We start from the raw sequence: 22,232 nt of genomic DNA on the forward strand, positions 1-22,232 counted from the left end.
TCAAAAAGGCCAGAATGAATTTGCAAAGAAATACAGATAAGAGAAATACAAGCTGTAGAACCAAGTGACAGAATAAATTAACTGTGAAGAAAGGATCTGCTCATGATCTAAAACATGGAAGTTCATCTGTCCAGCATGGTAAAAGTAGTGAAGAAGTAGTAGAGAAAATTAATTATTTTTATGTGTGTAATATGTGTGTAGTATATATATATATATATATATATATATATATATATATATATATATATATATATATATATGTGTGTGTGTGTGTGTGTGTGTGTGTGTGTGTGTGTGTGTGTGTTTGTGTACATATATTTCTTTTAATTTTGATGATTATGGCTTACAGCTTATAAAACCAAAACATTCAGTATGAAAATGAAAATGAAAATGTTCATATTGTGAAAAGTTTAATATTGGTGTCTTTTTCAGAAGATGATCACTGACACCCTGCACATGGAGTGTAAGACACAAAAGGCTGTTTACAGAGTGCTGTATCCAAGCACATTAATAAAAAGTTGAACGAAAGGAAAAAATATGGTGGAAAAAGAGCCACAATGGTCAGGACAATGTCTACAACTGTCAAGCCACTCTTGAAACAGAGACAACATCAGAGGCAACTTAACTGGGCTGAGGACAAAAAGGACTGGACTGTTGCTCAGTGGGCCAAAGTCCTCTTTTCAGATGAAAATAAATTTTGCATTTCATTTGGAAGTACCCAGAGTCTGGAAGAAGAGAGGAGAGGCACATAATCTAAGTTGCTTGCGTAAAGTTTGCACAGTAATTTTTGGTTTGGGGAGTCGTGTCATCTGCTAGTGTTGGTCCACTGTGTTTGATCAGGTCCAAGGTCAGCACAGCCGTCTACCAGGAAGTATTAGAGAACTTCATGCTTCCCTCTGCTGACCAGCATTATGGAGATGCTAATTTTATTTTCCAGCAGGACTTGCCACCTGCCCTCACTGCCAAAAGTACTACCTGCACAGTATATGTACTTAGTGAAGAGGAAGATGCGTGACACCAGACCCAATAACGCAGAAGAGCTGAAGGCTGCTATCAGAGTAACCTGTACTTCCATAACACCTCAGCAGTGCTATAGACCGATCGCCTCCATGCCACGCCGCATTGCTGCAGTAATTCATGTAAATGGAGCTCAACCAAGTATTGAGTGCTGTACATGTTCATACTTTTTAGTGGTTCAACATTTCTGTGTTAAGTTTTTTATTGGTCTTAAGTAATATTTACATTTTTTGAGATAATGAACTATGGGTTTTTATCAGCTGAAAGCCATAATCATCAAAATTAAAAGAATGTGTGTAATGAATCTATATAATGTGAGTTTCACTTTTTAAATGTAATTATTGAAAAAAAAATCTACTTTTTGATATTCTAATTTATTGAGATGCACCCATTTTTTGGAATGTGTACAGCTAAAAGGAAAAAAAAAACGTAATTAAATAGATGTGTCTCTTGTGTAACTTGTCAACTGCAAGCCCAACCTATAATAGAGATTAGTGTAAAGAATAGACTTTCCTAGAAAAAAAGTCTTTTTACATCTTGATTGAGAAATAGAGTGCAAACATATTAGTACTGTCATGTAAATACTTTACAAAATAATCCAGCACATTTCTAGCACAGTGATTAAAGATCTTTTTTTTTTCTTTCAAAAAAAGCAAAAAAAACAACCTTTCTTTAGTGCATGTTGTTTTACACTGTTTTTCTTCCATTTATAGTATGTTGTTAAAGATATGAAAGTACTGTCACCAATGTGGCATGTGTGGATCTTGAGCTGTTGAATAATAGAGGAAGCAGCGGCTCCTATGCATGTTTCATAATGCCTGCTCTCCGTGTCTGTGCTTGGGGACTGGCAGACCTTGTGAGTTTCAGCTTGTCATACAGAGGCAATAAGTACACTCTTAGTTCTGCCTGAAAGAGCATAACTACATTTCTGCTTTCACAAGCATATAGAAGCCTGATGTGGCTCTACCTAGTTCTGTACTATAAATCTGCTTGCTGGACACTTTTTTCCTTGTGTCATGATTTTAATGAACCCAGAATGCGTACATTTTTTTTGCTTATCTGGAAAGAATTTCATTTGAATTCTATTATTACTAAAAGGCTCAGGGAACTCTAGCGTTAACAACACAAATCTAAAAATACCCATTTAAAGGCTGTTACATTTAAACAAGTCTAAATTATGTTATGTTTGTACATGTACTGTCCACTTTATTAGGAACAACTGTACACCTACACATTCATGCTGTTATGTAATCAGCCAAGTGTGTGGCATCAGCACAATGCTAAAAGAAAAATGCATAAGGATTCATACATCAGAATGTGTTCCCCTGTGACAAACTAAATTGGTTTATTTTGATCATTGTAAAAAATGCTTATTTCCTGGGAGACTCTGCTCACAAGATGTTTTTTTTTCTTTGTACGCACTATTCCGTCAGTAATAATCAGCAGTTTATGAAATACTTAATTCAGCCCTTCTGGTGCGAAATCTATAGCAAAACTGGTCTGATGCATGGAGGTGAACAAATACAATATTTTTAGTTAGAAATAGTAAAAAAAAAAAAAGAAAATGATGTGTTGGTGCTACTGCAGCATTTTAGTCCATCAAGTTCATTAAATCAGATTCTCCAGGTTATTGCATTTTCTCCTTTTTTGTACATGTAAAACAAACTGAACAAAACTGTACCACATCGTTCAAACATTATTTAAACTTTCAAACAAATAATGAAAGCAGATTTTTGAATCAAACACACATAACCTTAAATATTTAAGGTTTGTAAAGCAGCTTAAGAAAACACTGGCTTTTTAACCGATGCCAAGCCCTGTTGCCTGAATCAGTGTGTAGTTGAAGAAAGGCTGCACTTTATAGAAGGATGTTATCTGTCATTCTGGGCTGTTTGCTGCTGACCTCTGAGTGACACATGCCCTGGTGACCTGCAGTGTGGGACTATAATGCCATCTTAGTGTAGCAGAGCCTCTTGAGTTGTATGTACTGTACCACTCACTCGGGCCAAAGGGGAGATGATGTTCACAGGTAAACAGGCGAACCCACACAAGCATGAGTGACAAACACATCTGATTTACTATCCTTGTATCCTCATGGATACACACACACACACACACACACACACACACACACACACACACACACACACCCACAACACACACAAACACACACAACGGGTGTACCCTAAACCAAAAACCTACCACAACTCAATCTTTAGAGTTTAGCTAAATTACTCATGTTGACTATTATTCTCAACTAAAGATGTAAGTGTAAACAATGAACAAATCCTTTATAAAAAAAAAAAAAAAAAAGGAATGCAAACCTGCTGGTTTCCAGTTTGACTGGAGTAGTTCTATCAGGTTTAGAGATCATCCTATTAGACACAGCTTATTCAAGCTTTTGAAGAGAAAGGACCTGGTGCTTGTTAACATGATCAGTAGATCTTAAATAGAATTATGAGTGGCTTGGAGGGTAAGCTCATAAAACAGACATTATTGCCTAATCATGCCCTTGTCTATGGCAGAAGGGAGGGTCAGGATAGCCAAACATTAATGATCCCAGCCTTTTTCAAAGCTAATTTATTGGAGTAATGCCCAGAGCCCTTAGTGTTTTTGGAACTCTTTTCCTAAATCACAAACAGTAGCTTAGGGAAGGTTGATATGTGCTCTAGGCTACCTCAATGGAGACTGACTAACCAGCACTGGCAGACACAGTATGCTGGGGAGCATTTCAGTCTGCATTGTTTGGTGTGCTTGCCCTCTTAGCATAACAAGCATCAGCACCGCGTTAAGAAATGATTCAATAAGAGAAAAAGGGTTTATGATCTACAAAGTTATTGCAAAAAATGCCAATGCTAAGGGCAATCACATTTGCCATTCATCATGCATAGCATTACATTTTTGACAGCCTTGCAGTGCTAAAGTTTGACTACACAGTGCTCTCATGTGAAGGAAGTTCACACATGCCTGCCAGAGCTCTTTTACAAAATTCAAAATTTTCTTTATCATGATGCCATATGACAAAAGTCTCAGAACCAAGATTAAACTCAACCAAGTACAGTGAAAGTGAACATAGTGTCATGGCTTGAGCTTAACCCAGATCTTCATCCAATTGAGCATGCACTTCACCTTCTGAAGAGGACACTGAATGGAGAAACCATGCTAAACAAGAAACAACTGAAAGAATCCATGGTTTAAGACTAAAGAATTGTCACAAAAGTAGACTGCAGCAGTTTGATGATCTCGGCGAGTTGCTGGATTGATGCAGTTACATGCATCCATATGTTTCGTGCTATTCACTTTAATTTACTTTAAGACTATCAGTTCCTATACTTTTACTGATCTTGATAAAAAAAAATACAGGTACATTGGTACAATATAAGGGAAATGAAAGCCAGAATTCTGATCCATCGTCTCATATTTATCATTTGATCTCAAACCAAAATGTCTTTAGTGTATAGAAAAAACAGAAATTGTTTTGCCATTTCAGCACTTCCAGAGGGGGCTGAAATGCTAAAATGGTCAGAAAGGCTCCAAAGTTTATGGTGTACTTCTCTCATGGTTTGAACATTATAAAATGTCTCGTGGCCTCCACATCATTCTGCTTCTCTGTGTACATTCAGTGTACAGTATCTGTAGGCTTGTTAATGATTACTGCAGTAGGAGACAAATGATGTTGCACTCTGTAAATGAGAACAGTCATGAGTGGGTTGGGCAGAGGGACAATGTCAGCCTTAAGAATGTGAGATCACCGTAAGCTCGGAGACAGCGCCGCAATTCTGATGTCATGTGACTAACAGTGTCTGTGGTGCCCGTTCAAGTTTCACTTTAAAATACTTTCTTATTAAAATGCCACTGTATTAAATATACAATAAACCTTTATTTATTATTCTTCGTGCTTTATGGGACTTTCAAGTAATGTAAAAATCTTTTGCTCACAAGTGGCCCAAATACAAATATTGTATTAGTTTATACACTACCTGAAATAAACAAATATCAGAAACTCAGTGCTGTATTCAAATTTCACACGAGTGTAATTGTGATTAAATGCTCTGCTAGCTTTGTAGGTAGAAAGAGCTACAGTTCAGCGTACTATTGTTGGCTCCCTTCTTTTAGAGACAGTAGAGAAGGGAACGTTAAGAACAATTTCTTTCCCCTCTGTACCTCTTTATTTCAGAATAAGTGGTATGTAAGGGTGGGCAGGAAAGGAAGGGGGAGCAATCCAAGCAAAAAGAAGGATTGAAGAGTAAAAATGGGCAAGGAAAAAAAAAAATGACACGCAGCAGTTGTTAGTCACCTAGCAACAAGTCCTCCATCAACCCCCCCCACCATCCCCCTCCTGCTCCTGCAGCCTCTCTTCCAAAGTCTCCCCACTGTGTTCCTTAATTCAGTAAATGTGCTACGGATGTGTGTACCTCCTCCTCTTTCCCCCTACATCCCTTGCCCCTGACAAAGCACACTGTGAGGTGGGTTGTAGGACATAGGCCTCCACCTTACACACATCCACTCATCCGTCCCATTGACCGCCGAGGCCTTTCTCCCAGCATACAGTGGGCTTGGGAACAAAGCACTGAAAAGAGGGGCAGACCAAACAGGGAAAACATTTGCTTGTAATTGTGATTGACTGCATAATTAAAATGATGTTCTTTTTTTCATGGGGGGCTCTAAATGCTGGGGAGGGGCAGAGGGACCCTTGTTAAAGCCTGCACTTTGTCACCTTGTAATGAGGAGAAAGCGTTCCTGCTGAGAAGAGGGGCAAATATTGAGATCGCTCCAGGAACAACTCAGAGCGCCTCTTCAAGTGTTTTCACAAAGAGGACAAAAATGCAGGGAGATCTCACCCATCTCACACTTACCCTCAGAAATAAGTAGGCAGTTGTGAGAAAACAAACGAAAATAGGCAGGGAAAACTGAAAAGCATACAGATGGAGAGGGGGAGATGCTCAAACTCACACATATTGTTCAATATCTGGGAACCCACACATTTAATAAAAGGTGACAATGCTACACTTTCTCTTCTTGCAAAATACGTTCTGTACTAACAGGTTTTGAGGTTTGAGCCAGTATATAAATACATATGGGATGAAACCGTTTTAATTGCTAATGGGATGTAGGAGGTTGTGTGTTTGTTCAAGAAATTGGCTACACACAAACAACAGATACTTTCTGCTTCCATAGATGCTTCAATTGAGACTTTTTCAGAACAACAAATTGGAGGCATTTGCCATCAAACTCCCACCCCAGGGGGCTCATAGGCAACATTCATGCCCACCCCCCTTCAAGGTCAACTTGTTTTTCGCTGATTTCCAATTTCAGGATTACCTTGGCGACCATTCTCTTCTGTCAGTGGGCTGTCTATGCTGTTTCTCCTCTTTGTCCCAAACCTCTGTGGGTCCACCGAGGACCAGAGCTGGCAACATAGAAAGTCAGCTGGGTACATCGTCTCTGGACCAAATAGAAAAAAAAAATGACATTATTGGCAAACATACATAAGGTTTATTAAATTATGTAATTTTTTTCTTATGCATGTTTTATTTTTCTTTCATTTTGTTTGTCATTATTTATTAATAAGTCCCAAAATTGCAGATGACATAAAAACAAACATTTCACTGCTGGTTTAACAACAGTAACAGTACAGGAATGTTTATGGTAGGGTAAAACATTTCAATGCTATGTGTGAAATTTGCTCAAGAATGGCAAAAGTGGGTGATAAATATCAGAAAAATAAACAGGGAAAAAAATTGGGCAACTGTTTTAATCAAAGAGAGGCAAACTTACAAATTATTTCATAAGTAACTAATAAAAACCTAATAAAAAAAAGATTTGCTGTACAGTTACAAAACAGACTCATTTGTCCATTTGGTAGACCCCCTTATCCAGAGCAACTTACAACTGAGCAGGTGAGGGTTAAGGGCCTTGCTCAAGGGCTCCACAGTGGCAGCTTGGTGGTGCTTGGATTTGAGCCCAGTTTCGACAAAAGTGTAAGAGTAACCTTTTAAATTTCCCATTTCAGTATTTATGCCAGTTACCTATAATTCGAGCTCTAATGTAAATTTGCATGGTCGATCAAAGCGCTGGACTCAGTAGCTTTCACATTTAACTATGTCATTAGAAGACCACAAATGATCTTTTTGTACTATACCAAGACAGTGAATGTGACAGCCTTGTCATGGGCAATATAAAGTTTATAAAGATAGGCTTTAGGACTGTGGTAAATACTGTACATCAGGGATTAATAAAAAGAAAATCACCTGCACAGTATGTCACATGGGCATGTATTGAGTTCTGTCTTGAATTCCTTTCTTAGAAGCAGATTCAATAGTAGGCAGCTTTGATGAAAAGTAAGGCAGCTTAATAGGAAACATTTAATGTAAAGCTTTAAAAACCAAGCATTTACTCTACATTATAGATACTCATTGGATGCTAGAGTTTTGACCAGTGCAAGTGAAAAGACCAGGGTCCTTTAAAAAAAAAAGGAAAAATTGCAATTGTCCTTGAATCTACAATGTGCCTTTGATCACTTTAAATAAAACAATAAAGACATAGAAGAACTTCGATGAGGTCAGTAAACCACAGAAATTGCACTAATTTTCCTAGGTTATTTCTATGAGTAAGTCTTCATATGCTGTATTTAAATAATTATTGAAAAGATGACCTTTAGCAAGTTTTGGCAAAAAGCCTTATAAAAATTGTATTTTCAGTGCTGGTTGGTTTTTTATTAGTTGAAATAATGAAATAAATAGACTTTTATATGCTATGTTTGTAAGCTATCAAAATGTGTTTACATACAAAAAGATCCTGCATGATATTTTGCACTGTGGTTAGTACCTGTTAATAGTTAACAGTCAAAATGCTATTATTTTGTGCTTAATAAACTGAAATCATCCATATATAAAATCAGTTTATCTGGTTTCTACAAAGAGATTAGAGTAAATAAGTGTTGGGAATTCGTCCACAGATCTTTTTATGATCAGTCTGGTCTTTGTGGCAGCTTTATGCTGTATAGGTGATCTGCATTAACAGAGCAGCTCACTGACTGTCTGACATATGTGTGTGTGTGTGTGTGTGTGTGTGTGTGTGTGTGTGTGTGTGTGTGTGTGTGGACACCTGACCAAGATGCATATGCGTTTTTTTGAACATCCGATTTAAGATTTATTCCACATTTGCTGTATATATATATATATATATATATATATATATATATATATATATATATATATATATATATATATATATATATATATATAATATTAAAAGAGTTCTAAAATGTCAAGAGTACACAATGGATATAGGTGGGTGATAGGGTCAAGGCCAGGTCAGGTGGGCTCCTGCTATGACAAGCCCTCACATCTACAGTAATGTGTCTCGGCAGCAGATGAGCAGAGTTGTAAAAGCACCCTTTTTACTCCACACCTCAGCCCATATCTCTCTGCACACATTCTAAACCAGTGCCAATTAAAGAGATTATAGCTCGGTTCATAAGGAGCCCCGGTCTCCCCTTGCAAGTGAGAATATCTGACAAAGCTTTTAGAAGTCAAGCTGCAAGTCCACGACTTTCCGAACACTTCTGAAGAAATCTTTTCTCCTGCACAAAGAAAAACATTGATTGTGTCTATAGCCACAGAGACTGTAAGCAGCATTTCACTGAAGTAAATATATATTTTATCAATCATATAAATCTCATTACAAAAGAAATGGGTATTTTGGGCTTTGGCATTACATGTTGAACAGACATCATTCGTCTGCACACAATATAAGCCTAGCATGTATAGTCTTCTAAACACGCCAAGGTCATTTTTTTTCCTCACAGAAAATTGCCTTATGGTTTGAAATGCAATTTTGATCATAGAAAAACAAGAAATGATTTACATGGCATCCTTTGTTCCATCAACAATACGAAAACCATAGAAAATATCTCTTTCTCAATTTTTCTCTCATTTTCTCTCCCCCTTTATCTCTTCTTGTAAACTCTTCAATCATTCTCCTCTCTCAAGCACAACCACACATACACAGATCCTGACACGATATATTAGTGTGTTGTTTTACTCTTTTATTTTGTGCACTATCGATTCACATAGTCAAGATGTAAGTCTTTTTTTTCTTAAACCAAAATGAAATATTGATGTTACCTGTGCATTTGAAGATTGGCAATTTTAGCTTTCAAGAGAAATTAAGAGGAATGCAAGTAATTGATACACGACTTGAAAAATAACTTTTATATTAAGTTTTTGTGTGCCATCTTCCTCCTATTGAATTAGAATTATAGATTTTCACATGTAATTAAAATTTTTCTCAGTACTCTCTAAATATTAGAGTCAGAAACAAGGATTTAGCAAACATTTTACAAGTAGATGTTCTCAACAAATAAGAATACAAATATGCACCAATATGTATGTAGCTTTCTGTGGGTGATAATAATGAGCTGAAGAATCCTGCAGAGAATTCAGGCACTCAGAGTTGATCAGTGGATGATGATAAATGCTGAACATCTTCTGGAAATGAGGCAAAATTCTTCAGAAGGGTAGATTAACACACACTAAGCAATGCTCTTTGGAGTGGTTGTTGAATTTTTAACCCAGACCATTTTTGCTGCTAGGTAATTTCATTCATTGCAAAGTCAAGGTCTGAGTTTGTGTGTTTTTTTTTTTTGCCCTTTCTTGTCTGTTTGCTGTAAAACTGTTTTGAGGTTGAGTAAGGATTATATTTACTGTTACATTTCCAAAATTCAAAGTATTAATCTGACTTCAAGCCACATCACCACCAAGTGTGGCACAAAATAAATAAAAAAAACCCCACAAATATACTGGATCCATTTTTACATAATCTTTGCAATTCAGGATGAGAGACACAAATGTAAGTTTGGCACTTTCAATATGTCTAGGCTCTCACAGATCACTTCTTTGTTACTTTAGGTCAGAAAATAAAAAAAGGAGCTTCCTGTTTTCTGTTTAAGAGTGACTGGCCAGCAGCTGATAGCAGCAAGTCAAATCCGCCTGAAGGGAAGTGTCTTTATGCTGGATCTCCGGATACTTCACAATGTCCAGCAGCTCAATAGGCATCCAAGAGGCAGGTGCACTATTTACTTTAAGAAAGAAAAGAAAAGAAAAAACACCACACTGAATGAGGCTTAGAGCATTTTGTCTCCTTTTATAAATGCATTTATTGGATTGTTAAAGAAACCAGATAATTGTGTTATTTAATGCATATATGTTTGTATTTAGTTCAATTTAACATACACTGTGACTTAATGTGTTTAAGAGTGGTTAACAGACAAGTTTATAGTATCAGGTATACTACATATATGCATATTAGCTTCATCGGTCAGTGGATCTTGCAGGGATAAGGTTATTATTTTGGGAGAGTATACATATTAACATAAAAAAAAACAACAATAATAACAACAATAGATATAACTTTAGTCATCTGTTGTTGTAAAGCCACCGCATGTCACTGACTACACAATAACTGGCTGTACAATAAACTACTGTATTCTAAGTGTACTAAGTATGTTACTGGATTCAGTGCTTGGGAAGTATATTGTTTGATAACGCATTGCAGGCACCAAATGCTGCAGGCAAAAGAGGTTATCCAAATATTATTATGAAGCTTTCAATCAAATCTTTGCCTTATGATAATGATTCGGTTGCATTGTCTCAAGTGAGGAATCAAAGCAAAGATTTTTGCTGAGCCATGTCTGGCCATTTATTCAAGTAGAGATGTAATAAACACTGATCAGCACCAAGGCATTTGGCACACTGCTGGTGGATTGGTTCAGTCAGTGGCTACGTAAGCACAAGTTTTGTAGCACAGTTATCACGTTGAAGGAAAAACAAACTCCAGTCAACCAAAATGCATGTCGCTCAAAACATAGGGAGACAAGTTTACATAGCAGACTCCACAGTAAACCTGTGTGACATGGTATGGTATGATATGGTATGGAAAACCACTCAAACACACAAGTGGAATGCAACCACAGGCGTTCTGGTTAGCTAGATGACAAGAGAATTGAAATACTCTGAGGAAATAGCACAAAGGGAGAACCTGCTGAGAGGAGAGATGTATATATGTGTCAACATGGAGCAAGGTTTTCGAGACACTCTTGAACCACAGTTAATATATTTGGAAAAACGTGAAAAATTTGGAAAAATCTTTATAACCTAGTACGCATTTTACTAGGTATATTTCACACTTTGTGTCTACAATAATTTGTCTTTTTTATTATCTTCTTTAGACCTACTACATAGGTACACTCTGTTAGTACAATAACTGGCTTTGATGCTTCTCTTGATATGTTACTGTTCCTTTTCTACCATCAAACAAGGAAAAGGAAGCAGCATAAGACTGGTGCTGACCAGACTTTATTTTAGTGGTGAACAATTATTGATACTTACATAACAAGGGGAAGGTGGGATTTATCAGGTTTAGCAGAATGAATGTTTTTTCAAAACTGTGCCTCAAAGAAAAATAATCTGTAACTGTAAACCTTAAAAGAGGACCAACAAGAGATGCATGTCTAATCTAGTATCTGGTGGAATACAGAACAAAACAAACAAAACAACAACAAAAATCACCTTATACAATATTACCAGCAGTAAACCCAACCAAGAAGATGCTACTGGAAGTATCAGTATTATTGGTGTAAAGTTATTCTACAAACAAATAATATTCAAATAGCACTGGTACTGTATCAGTCCCTTTCCACTCAATATTGAAATTCTGGCAACATAAATGGACTACAGTATACAAATGTGCTACACAAATGTGTAGTAGCTAAAAATGGCTAAACAACAGAGGCCTGCTGGTTTTGCATTTTGTCTTTGTCCTAATAAACCAGCATCAGAATGTATTTATGTATTTTTGCATTTATTTTTGCTAGACACTTCAAAGCATTTCTGTTAGTCGCTCTGGATAAACGTGTCTGCTAAGTGCCATGAATGAAAATGGAAAAGCAACTTCAGTCGAATTGTAACATAAGGGAATTTCTTTAGCAAATTACATTTACAACACAATTCTCTATCATGCAATATTTACATTGCATTTTAAATAATATCTGTGTGTGTATTGTAAAGGTGGAATTAAATACTGTACCACTGAACGTATGCTCTCTTACAAATACAGGGCCTACTAAAATACACATATGCAGTAGTACAAAACGAGGTCCTTTTGAGAGAAAAAAAATAAGGCTATTATACATCATTGTTGATGTGCGATTGCTGACAGACAAAGGCAGGTAGCGCCATTAGACCTGAATCTGCACGATGCTCTTCAAAGAAAGACATCACCAGCTTCTCTATAAATACAATCGAAATAGCAAGGACAAAACCCAAAATCAAAATATATGAACAGTAAAAATAACAAATAAAAAATAATGTGTTCATTAAAAAATTAACTAATACAAATACTGGGGAAAATAATCACAAAAAATATATTAACATTAATCTGATTAATGTGGCAATAAACAAAAAAACCATAGACTGTATTTTCTATATCTATTTTGTTAGATTTTAAAGATTTATGGCACAAAGCAATGGATATTTTAATGCAGCAACATGAAGCATTTTAATTTTGCTATACCCCCCCCCTTGCATATTAGAATTTAAATATTATTTTACCTCACAATACCGTAAATGCATAGATTTCCTATTTCACATTATAATTTTCTTATTTTACTAACATTCAAAATTACAGTAAATTATTTATTTAAATGCTGGAGTATATTTTTGTTTGTGTTTTGGTCGTACCTGCTTGTAGTATATTCCAATCAACCTTTCTTTCTATTCAAAATATAAGCATTGCAATAAAATAAACTACAGCAACGTTAACTATGGTAATGCAGCTAGGATGAATAAATCAATGCTGTAAACACAATGAATCACATGTACCCCAAGTACATGGCTGTGTTTTGTGAACCCTTTTCATCTCGAAAGCTTTTTATTTGCCTGTGTGGTCCAACCTGCAGGGAAAAAAAAAAAATGTACACAACTCTGTTTATCCAAGCTCAGCCTGATTTCAATAGGGACAAAAAAAAAAAAAAAAAAGACTTTGGTCAATATTGTAAAATGCACAATCAGCACAATACAGTAAAAAGATGTTGCTTAAGAATGTCTTGTGGATAAAACACATGCTGTTGACATGCAAGAAAGGGACACCAAGCAGAGAGGCTGTGACCCTGAATTCTATGATTTGTTGAATGGCTTTTATTACAAGTGCGAGGTAACTTCCTGACCCAGCAGGAACTGCAGGCACAGCCTACAGTCAAATCCCAGGGCACAACTGCAAGAACAATGTCACTGTCAGAAAACGACAGGCAGACAGGTGGCTGATCTTTCTGATCTCTGGAATAGCTGATATATTCATTTCTCTGGTGAGGAAATGAGTGTGAGTAGGAAAATGAGTGTAAAAAAAAAAAACATCCATCATGCAGTTACATCTTTGGGAAGCATCATAGTAAAGAAAAGCATGCTGATAGCCTAGAGTCAAATATATTTAATTTAAAGGATTGGACATAAAAAAAAAAAAGCGAAGTGAATGGAAGATGTGTCGACTGAGCCAGAATGAGGTCAACGACCTCACGGGAATTAGAATGGGCAGAAAAGCAACGCAATCTGGGCATTGCTGCCCTTAACATAACAAATTTACAGATTTATTGAACAGACTTTGCTACACTTAGTGAGTGTGAAAGTAAACAAGCTTAGAGAGCTCTCTCTCTCTCACACACACACACACACACACACACACACACACACACACACTATAAAGTGTAATGCAAGTCAACCTGTTAGCACCTTAGTTAAAGGTCACATGGTGCTGCCATTTTATTCACTGTAAGAAGAAATTGTTGGGTTTGACCTTGTAAGCATTTGCCTCTAAAGCAGGGAGATGGTTTACAGGAAATCAATAGAACATGGCAGTATGCAAAATCTATGGACAGAAAGTGTGGGGAAAAAATGGTAAGGAGATATATAGAGGCATGGAGTGATTCACTGTCCTTCATTAAATAAAGATATCCTGAGAATGGAAGTCAACTGGAGGAGAGGGGGCTGACATCAGATCTCAGGGCAGAGCAGGCAAACTGCTGTGCAGACTTGCCAGTCTTGTTAGTCACACTTAATGGTCTCAGCATCTCAACAAGCCAAACGAAGCATGAGGACATGGGCTAGATAGTGTAAGAATCCACAGCTAGTCTTAAAGTCTGTAGAGCGCTCATGGTTCTGGGTGAAGCTGTGTCTTTAGTTCAGTTATTTATGCTAGTAAAGAGTTCTTGTACAATTTGAAATCTAAAATGTGCTCAAGTAAAAGCATTGACACAAAAAAAGGACACAGTATAATTTTTTAACATCTTCAAAAGAAATTTTCCTTACAAAAATAAATATTTTTTTGTCTATTACCAAAAATGAATCCTCATACAGGTCAGAGTATGATTGTGACTCCATTTGAAGGTTTTTCTGGTTAACACTGATGTTAAATGTAGCTATTAGCACTATGACTGTGCATAAATATCAATCTTTTTATTAACAAATTCTCTTAAAAAGAAAGTCAATTAAACTGCCCATTTTATTTACACTTGAAGCTTTGTGGATGGTGTAGCCTTGAAAAAATAATGCTAAAAAGCATGCAACCGTTACAGTGTGTATTTAAATCTGGAGTGTGGTAGGAATGTTATAGAGTGCAGTAAACATGGTAAACAAGACATGCACAGGCTAGGGTGCGATTGAAATAAGTACCCAACAAAGAACTACCTAGAATGCCTATTACGAGTTCCAAGAAAAGTAGTGTAATAACAGTGTTTTATTCTCCTTGATTGTGTGTAACTGTATCACTGTGTAAAAATGGAGAATCCTTACTGTAAAAACAAAACAAAACAATGCAATGGCTCCAAAAAGTAAACTAAGATATTTTTCTGTATAGAAATCAGGTAAAATAATTTGATGTTCAATAATACAGCTGAAATGAGCAGTAATCAAAACTGGGAAACCACAGATATATTGTGCCTGATAAAGACTAAAGCACAAAGAGAAAAACTCTAGCTCCCTCTAGCCATGGCATTCGGCTTTGCTTCTTTTCATCTGTCCTGAAGTACAGCTGGAAAGAAAAAACAAAGATACATTTCCTCCCTCTGGAACAGGAGCTAAAACACTGAAACACTATTAAATCGTAGTTAATCTCCAGAGGCTGATGCATTATGTGTGAAAGCACCATCACTGGGGAGAGAGTAGTGCAGCAACCAAATGTAATTTAATCTGCTATTAAGAAGTGATACAGCCGTATGAGCATTCATAGCTGGAGAATTCTCTGCTCGATCATGCACACCTCATGCACTTCATGCCAATCAGATGATTTAATGAATCAAATAAACCAATCTCTGATCACCAGATGTGTGCACGTTTGTTTGTTTGTATTATGCGTGCAGGGGAAAGGGATCAACCCTGACCCAACCCTAGCATCCCTCGTTCTCTCTATTGCTCGCCCCCATGCCTGCTGCTCCAGGGCAGGACCATGTTGAGCTAGCAGCCCAGCACTAAGCCACCATATGGCTTTAACAGCAGCTCAGTGCTCCAGATAGAGCTGAACATCATGCATGGGTGATCAGCAAGGCCACTAATGCTGTAATTAGACAGACAGGGCCAGGTCAGCTGACCTGCTGAGTTCAGCCTCGCAGTGATCCTGCAGCCTCATTAGTCAGAGCCAAAACAATGGAGGCCTCACATCATAGCACAATGTGTGTGCATAAGCATGTAATGCTCATTTGCATACTCTCAATATATTCAACAAATTAGACATAGTGGAAGGTCACCTCATGTAGAAATGAGTCAAACATTTACTAATGGTTATTTCTTTTTTGTCCATTCATTTTTCATTTCTGATAGGATTATAATTTAATTACCATATATGCATGGGAAATATGAGTCGATGAATAGTCTTTTTTTTTTTTTTTTGAAGCAAGATATATAGTGCTATGGAGACAAAGTCAAGAGACACCATCACTACTGATCAGTGATAGGTCATTATTAGTCAAATCTATGACAAGGAAATTGTGCATTATGCGTTCAAATGCCATACATTATATATGGAAGGTTTTAATAATGTGTAATATTTGAACACATTGTCCATAAAAACTGAAATGAGCATAATATATTTTAAAGCACATCACCTGTCAATCATTTAAGAGCAGTCTTTTAAAGAAAAGGAAATAAACCAGATATGACCTTGACTAGTTATGTCTTAATGAGTAGAGAACAAGAAGTAAAATATGCCATTCAATCCTTTTTCTTGCAAGAAAAACAGACAAATTTACAAAAAGGGAGAAAAATTAAAAGATTCAATTAGCAGGTTCTTTTGGTTTCAACCTATTTAAAATTAAAAGAGAAAATATGGAAGCTTGATCAACCTTTCACTACATTATAGCATATGGAGTTCGGAGTAATACAGAGTTCAGTAATGCTGAGTGTTTAAAAACAAGAACGTTAATACAGAATGTATAGCACACATCATGTTTCATTCACTGAACCATTTTAATTTACTGTTAGTTGTCACCATTTAATTCTCTGAGGGCCAAAGATTCCAGAATAAAGAGAAGGCTTCTGTATATTCTGAAAATATTGATAACATGTTGAATTAGTGATGATATTCATTGGCATAAGGAACCAAATGGGGGGAAAAAGGAGGAAAATCCAGAAACACAAAAAGAATGTCAAGTACAATCTTCTGATGTAAAATGTACCCATTTATCCAAAGTCAATAATAATTCACCACATCATGTCACATCATTTAACAATTACAAAAGAGACAAACACAGTGGAGGGAAAAGAGTAATATATTTGCATAAATATTTTATTCTTGGTCATAACCAACTTAGTCAAAGCTCATTATACAAACACAAATCAAGAGATTCCACAATAAAAAAAAATTATATTTCATCTACTGACATGGCCACTATATAGCCAGAAGTATGTGGACACCATCGCACCCATATGTGATTCTTCACTAAAATTGTGTAATACAAATTTGACACACGCACTTGAATGCTGCAGCTTTAATGTAATTAAAAGTCCTGCTCATTTTGCAACATGACAATACTCCTGTGCGCAAAGAAGACATGGTTTGCCAAGGTTGGAAGAACCCGAGTGAGCCCTGACCTCAACCCCACTGAAGCTTTGGGATGAACTGCAGGACATGACTGCATGGGCCTCCTTATCTAGAACAAGTGCCTGACCTCATTAATGCTTTCGTGTGCCTAAATGGGCAAATCCTTAGCCACAAAAGCGTCCCCCCCAAAAAAGTGGAGGCTGTTGAAGGGAACCAATACTCAAATGGGAGGTTCAACAAACACTTATGGGTAAAAATAAGGTGTGCGCACAGTTTTAGCTGGTATCATTAGTCCAAATAATAATGCTCATAAAAATAATTCTTTGCACAGAGGAGCATGCAGTGCTTTAAAAGTATAACATGGAAAGAAATACAAAGAGAAGTGTATAAACCATGAAACACTACAGAACATTACACATTCAGTAAATTCAGCTCATTACTATACATTTTGGTGGAGCAGGTTATGATGAAGATGAACACATTTTTGTTCCACACATGACATGGAGAAATCTTTGAGTTTCCCTGGAATATTTAGTCGTCTAATCTAGAAGCTCATTTCGAGGATTTGGTCATCTGTGTCTAATCCTCCTTTCCCCTCCTTAAATCATTAAAATATATCTTTACAACAGAATTGGTTCTGGACTTCAGATACACTAACTGCACTAAAAGGCAGTTTGCATTTGCTTGCAGAAATTCATTAGACTTCATTTAGATTTCTTGCAATAAAACAATGTTTGGCAGCTGCAGAGCACATGTAAAATTTCCCCCTCTTCCACTGAAAATATTTAAAGAGGGAGCATGAGGCAGCATAATGTCTGCTGCAATAGACCTCTCTCAGCGCTTGTTGCAGTTCTTATTTTGACCACTAGGTGAAATAGCTCTATGGTGCTAAAAAGGGACGTGTGAGCTTGCTGCTCTGCAGTTGTGCAAAATCTAAAAAAAGGTTGGGAGATAAATGGACCATTAGTCTGGTCACTCAGAAAAGTGATCTGTAATTCAAAGGAATTAAAATAGATGGAGCTGAGCAGCTGATATATAAATGATGTGATTCTTCCCCATCTGCCCCAAAGAACAAGCTAGCACTGCTTTCAACTGCAACCAAATACTAGACATTAAAGTAAATGAACAGTGTATTATAGTGTATTCTGTATGTTAAGAAGAAATCAATTCTTTTTTTTTATTCAATTTGCATCGTGTTATTAGGCATTGTGAGATACGCTGTCGGCGTCATTCAATTAGGTGTGTGCATATCTGACACACGCTCAAAGGGATGTGGAGCTTATTTTAGCCACAGAGGGCCAAAGTCTCTTGCTTTGATGTTCAAAGCAAAGGGTAGGCAAACAGTCTCGATATGATCAGTACTCATCTACAACATTTTGTGAGTGGAAGACCAGTAACAGGAACAAAGCAAAACCAATTGCACTGATCTAAAAACAAATTCAGGGACTGAGAAATTTCTGATATTGATGGTCACTGCTGAGAGCTAGCTATTGTTCATTTAAAATCTGGGCAATTAAACCAACAACAAAATAAGAGGTAAGTCGGTTAAGAGGTAGAGACTTTGCGATAGTAGACTGTCAGGCAATGAAATAATAAAAAAAAAGCTTCGCCAAAATTGCATATTTCCTGATTTGATAGCACCATATGGATGGTATAGTGAAAACTGTTCCATTTACTATGTACAAGCAGTTGAATGCTTTTATGCAGTTTTATCTTGCATATGTTTTGTACATGAAAAGTAAAAAAAAAATTTTTTTACTTGCAATTTATTTAAAAATGGGGAAAAAAGAAAATCTGCAATTATTAATGAACATAATATATATATTTCTCTTGACTCAATTATAAACTAGTTAATTATTTTTATGGCTTTACGATGACACGTCAAAACTTTTGCACAGTCCGCAAATACTTTTTCTACTTTTTAATTTTATTAAGTTGATTTAAAAAAAAAAAAAAAAAAAAAAAGGAACTGTGTATTACAATTTGTAGAAGTAAAAAGTCATTTGCTGCAGTGGTTATCATTTTTCATCTCACTCCAATTACAGTCCTACATAGTTGCAATATGTGGAATAGGAAGAAAAAGGCAATACATTTTCCCTCTGATTCACCAAGACTTCTCACTTTATATACAATCATTCCAATTATAACATGCAAAAGAAAAAGCACTTGTAATAAACACCAGTCATATTTACAAAGACGGTTATAAGAAGGCATACACAAGTAGTCGTTTATTCTTTAGGAATTGCTTTCAGTACATGCTACATACACTCGCTCAAAGATTTCTATTGCCCTCGTTAATTATACCTGCGTCTGTCTGTCTTTATTGACAGTATTTAAGGCAGTATACAAAGAGTGGAATTAGAGGTAGCAGTAGGTCTTCTTACAGTAGTTTTGAAACTGGATGCAACTGGTGCTGTTGTATCATGATATCAGCATCTATTCTCTTCAAAAAAGTGTGTAAAAAGTATATGAGGAAACATGAGGATCATGTTTAGAGCCTGGAGGATCCACATACATTGCCCCAGTTGGTGGCTCCACACTGAAAAAGCATGTTTAACACAGGCTTAGTGCAGGGGCATTTTTTCCCTCTCACAGTATACAAGTCTCATTACCGTAATTTCCGGACTATAAAGCGCACCCATATATAAGCCACACCCACTGAATTTGACAAAGATTTTTATTTTGAACATAAATAAGCCGCACCTGTGTATAAGCCTGTCTACACTGAAACTAATGAACTTTACACAGGCTTTAATGAAATACAGTGTCTGTTACACGGTGTAACAGGTGAAATATGTTGTGGCTCCTTTAAGAGCAGAGCTGCATTTTGGGAACAGCCTGCCGCCACATTTTTCCGCTATTACTGCATGTGTGCAAGACCGAGGAATATGTCCTTATTATTTTCTGATGCTCAGTTTCTTTGACTAACCCGTAACACTGTTTCCAAAAAAAAAAAAAAGCATAAGTTTTGGAAACCTGTCAGTGCTTATATGATTTCTGTTGCAAATAGAGTTAGTGAGCTCTCCCTTCACCCAGACTCAACGCGTTACAACGGCTTGTATCTAAACAGTAGCCTACCAAGAAAGTCATTGTTCACTGTCTTCCTCCTTCCTCTCACAACTATTTCTCTCAAGAGTTTTTCTTTTGGCATCGTCGTGCGTTTAAAAATCACCATCGGTGGAAGCTTTTCTCCTGATGACGTGCAGCTCAGAACACAGGTGAAGTGCGTATTTTCATGCCCGGTTGTTTTCAGCGTGACGAATAATTCGTTTTTTTGGCTTGAAGTTTGTGAAACCGGGAAAAACCCAGAAAAAATCCATATATTAGCCGCTTCGTCGTTTAAGCCTCGGGGTTCAAAGCGTGGGAAAAAAGTAGCGGCTTATAGTCCGGAAAATACGGTGCTAGGTTCAGCATATTAATACATGGTGCATGTAGTTATCAATGATATTTATGGTGATATTGGGTGAATACATCTCAAATAAAGTATCCGCATTATTTTTAGGTCACTTACATTTAACATGTAGAAAGACATGATTAAACAAAGACCCACCAGGCCAAAAAAAAAAAAAAAAGGAAGCAGTTTTAACAGCATAAAAAGTAAATGTTCTGCTTGAGGTTACTCACTGTGCTGTCACTTTGGTGTGGGTTGAGTCTATTGTACATTTCCTCCACGACGCTGCGTCTACCGAGACAAAACAGGAAATGGCATGAGTAATGGTAAAAAAATATACTGTATGTATTTGAAATGTAATTATACTTTTTTTTCTCTTTGGATTGTGAGATCTTGACCCGTTTTGTTTCGAGCCAGCAGTATGGTAAACAGGCAGCATTTCCTAGATTCTGTAAAGTGCTGTGTTGCAGTGTTTTGGCCTACATTTCAGCAGCTTATCACTAACGCAGAAATGACAGATAATCAAAATTCTCTCTCTCTTTATCTCTCTTTCTATATATATATACATACATGCATACACACGCATATACATAACAGCTAGTGACAGTTGCAAAGCATATAAGAGGGAGTGCTGGGAAGTCGATGAGAATTCTCTAAGCTCATTTGTTTATTATACCAAACCATAAATCTAAAAGACTCTTCTTCTGGACAGGGTTTAAAAATGCATCAGCTTGGCATGAATAATTTAATTTGTAAGGTAATGAGGAGAGATGAGAATGGGAGGTGAAAAGAAATGATCTATCTAGAAATGACAGTAAATTTTTGTTCGGCTCATTTTTCTAAAAAATGGATCGTTAACATTTAAATTTTCCTCCACCACCGTGATTTTTTTGTCTGCAACTGGACGTTGGAAAGGTTGTTTGAACAATATATTTTGCATGTTTTGTATAAAAAGCACTCACTTGCTAGCCAGATCTCCCCCGGGTGGAAGGTTCGGGATGCTCTCCGTCGCTAACACACACATCACATTGGCTAAGTCTGGAATGCTGTCCACACCCTGCTTCTTAATGAGTTCTGAGGAATCACAAGGACTTTTGAGGTGAGTTAGATTAGTCCAGTGAAAGCAATGTATATGTGTACACAAAAGCCACACCTTTTTAAAAAAAGATTCAATAATATTTAGATATCATAATGAAATTATCCTGGCATGCATGAAGGCTGAGCCTTATGGGTGAGTCATCATTGCAGGCATCCTGCCAAAGGTTGTCTTCTATGACTCATGCTACCCCCAACCTGTTCCTAATAGAGGTATAAATAAATGCTTTTCAAGAACATGCTTCCTTCCATACATCACTGAGCTGTTTTAAACATCTGACTTTAAATATAAGCTCCCCGATATCATTCTAATTTGAAACAGTCCACGTGATACGCATCTACATTTCCTATAAGTCAGATTTCTCTCTAGATTTAACCCCTTCAAAAACTATAGCCTACTTCATGCATTAAATAAAATAAACATCTCCATATTTTAGTGATGAATCATGAAACAGGGTATTATGTCTAAATAAGAAAGCTCACAATCTCAAGAGTTCAATAAGTAACTTTTATTTGAATCATCATTAACATCTAAGAATAACATCAACAATTCGTCTCTACATAGCCAGTGTTTGGGTGCTAACATACAAAAATAGAAATCAAACAAATAAAGCATAGAAGGCTCATCCCCCTTTTTAAAATA

At 36.6% G+C, this 22,232-nt stretch overlaps 1 protein-coding gene across 3 annotated transcripts in view; it reads right to left on the reverse strand.

Moving 5' to 3' along the window:
* ppm1ab (protein phosphatase, Mg2+/Mn2+ dependent, 1Ab) overlaps positions 1-22,232 on the reverse strand; it is a 51,437-nt gene that overhangs the window by 23,351 nt on the left and 5,854 nt on the right. Inside the window, exons 4-6 of one of the 3 annotated variants that reach the window (XM_046836327.1) lie at positions 21,457-21,568; positions 20,728-20,785; positions 6,340-6,462 (exon numbers count right to left, since the gene is read on the reverse strand). In XM_046836327.1, the coding sequence (XP_046692283.1) occupies positions 6,373-6,462; positions 20,728-20,785; positions 21,457-21,568 (260 nt within the window). In that variant the 3' untranslated portion in view covers positions 6,340-6,372. Of the gene's footprint in view, positions 1-6,339; positions 6,463-9,816; positions 10,100-19,201; positions 19,643-20,727; positions 20,786-21,456; positions 21,569-22,232 lie in introns of those variants that run through there. The other 2 variants (XM_046836329.1, XM_046836328.1) reach the window with 2 other exon arrangements.

Source organism: Silurus meridionalis, chromosome 23 (assembly GCF_014805685.1).
Source record: "Silurus meridionalis isolate SWU-2019-XX chromosome 23, ASM1480568v1, whole genome shotgun sequence".
Lineage (NCBI taxonomy): Eukaryota > Metazoa > Chordata > Actinopteri > Siluriformes > Siluridae > Silurus > Silurus meridionalis.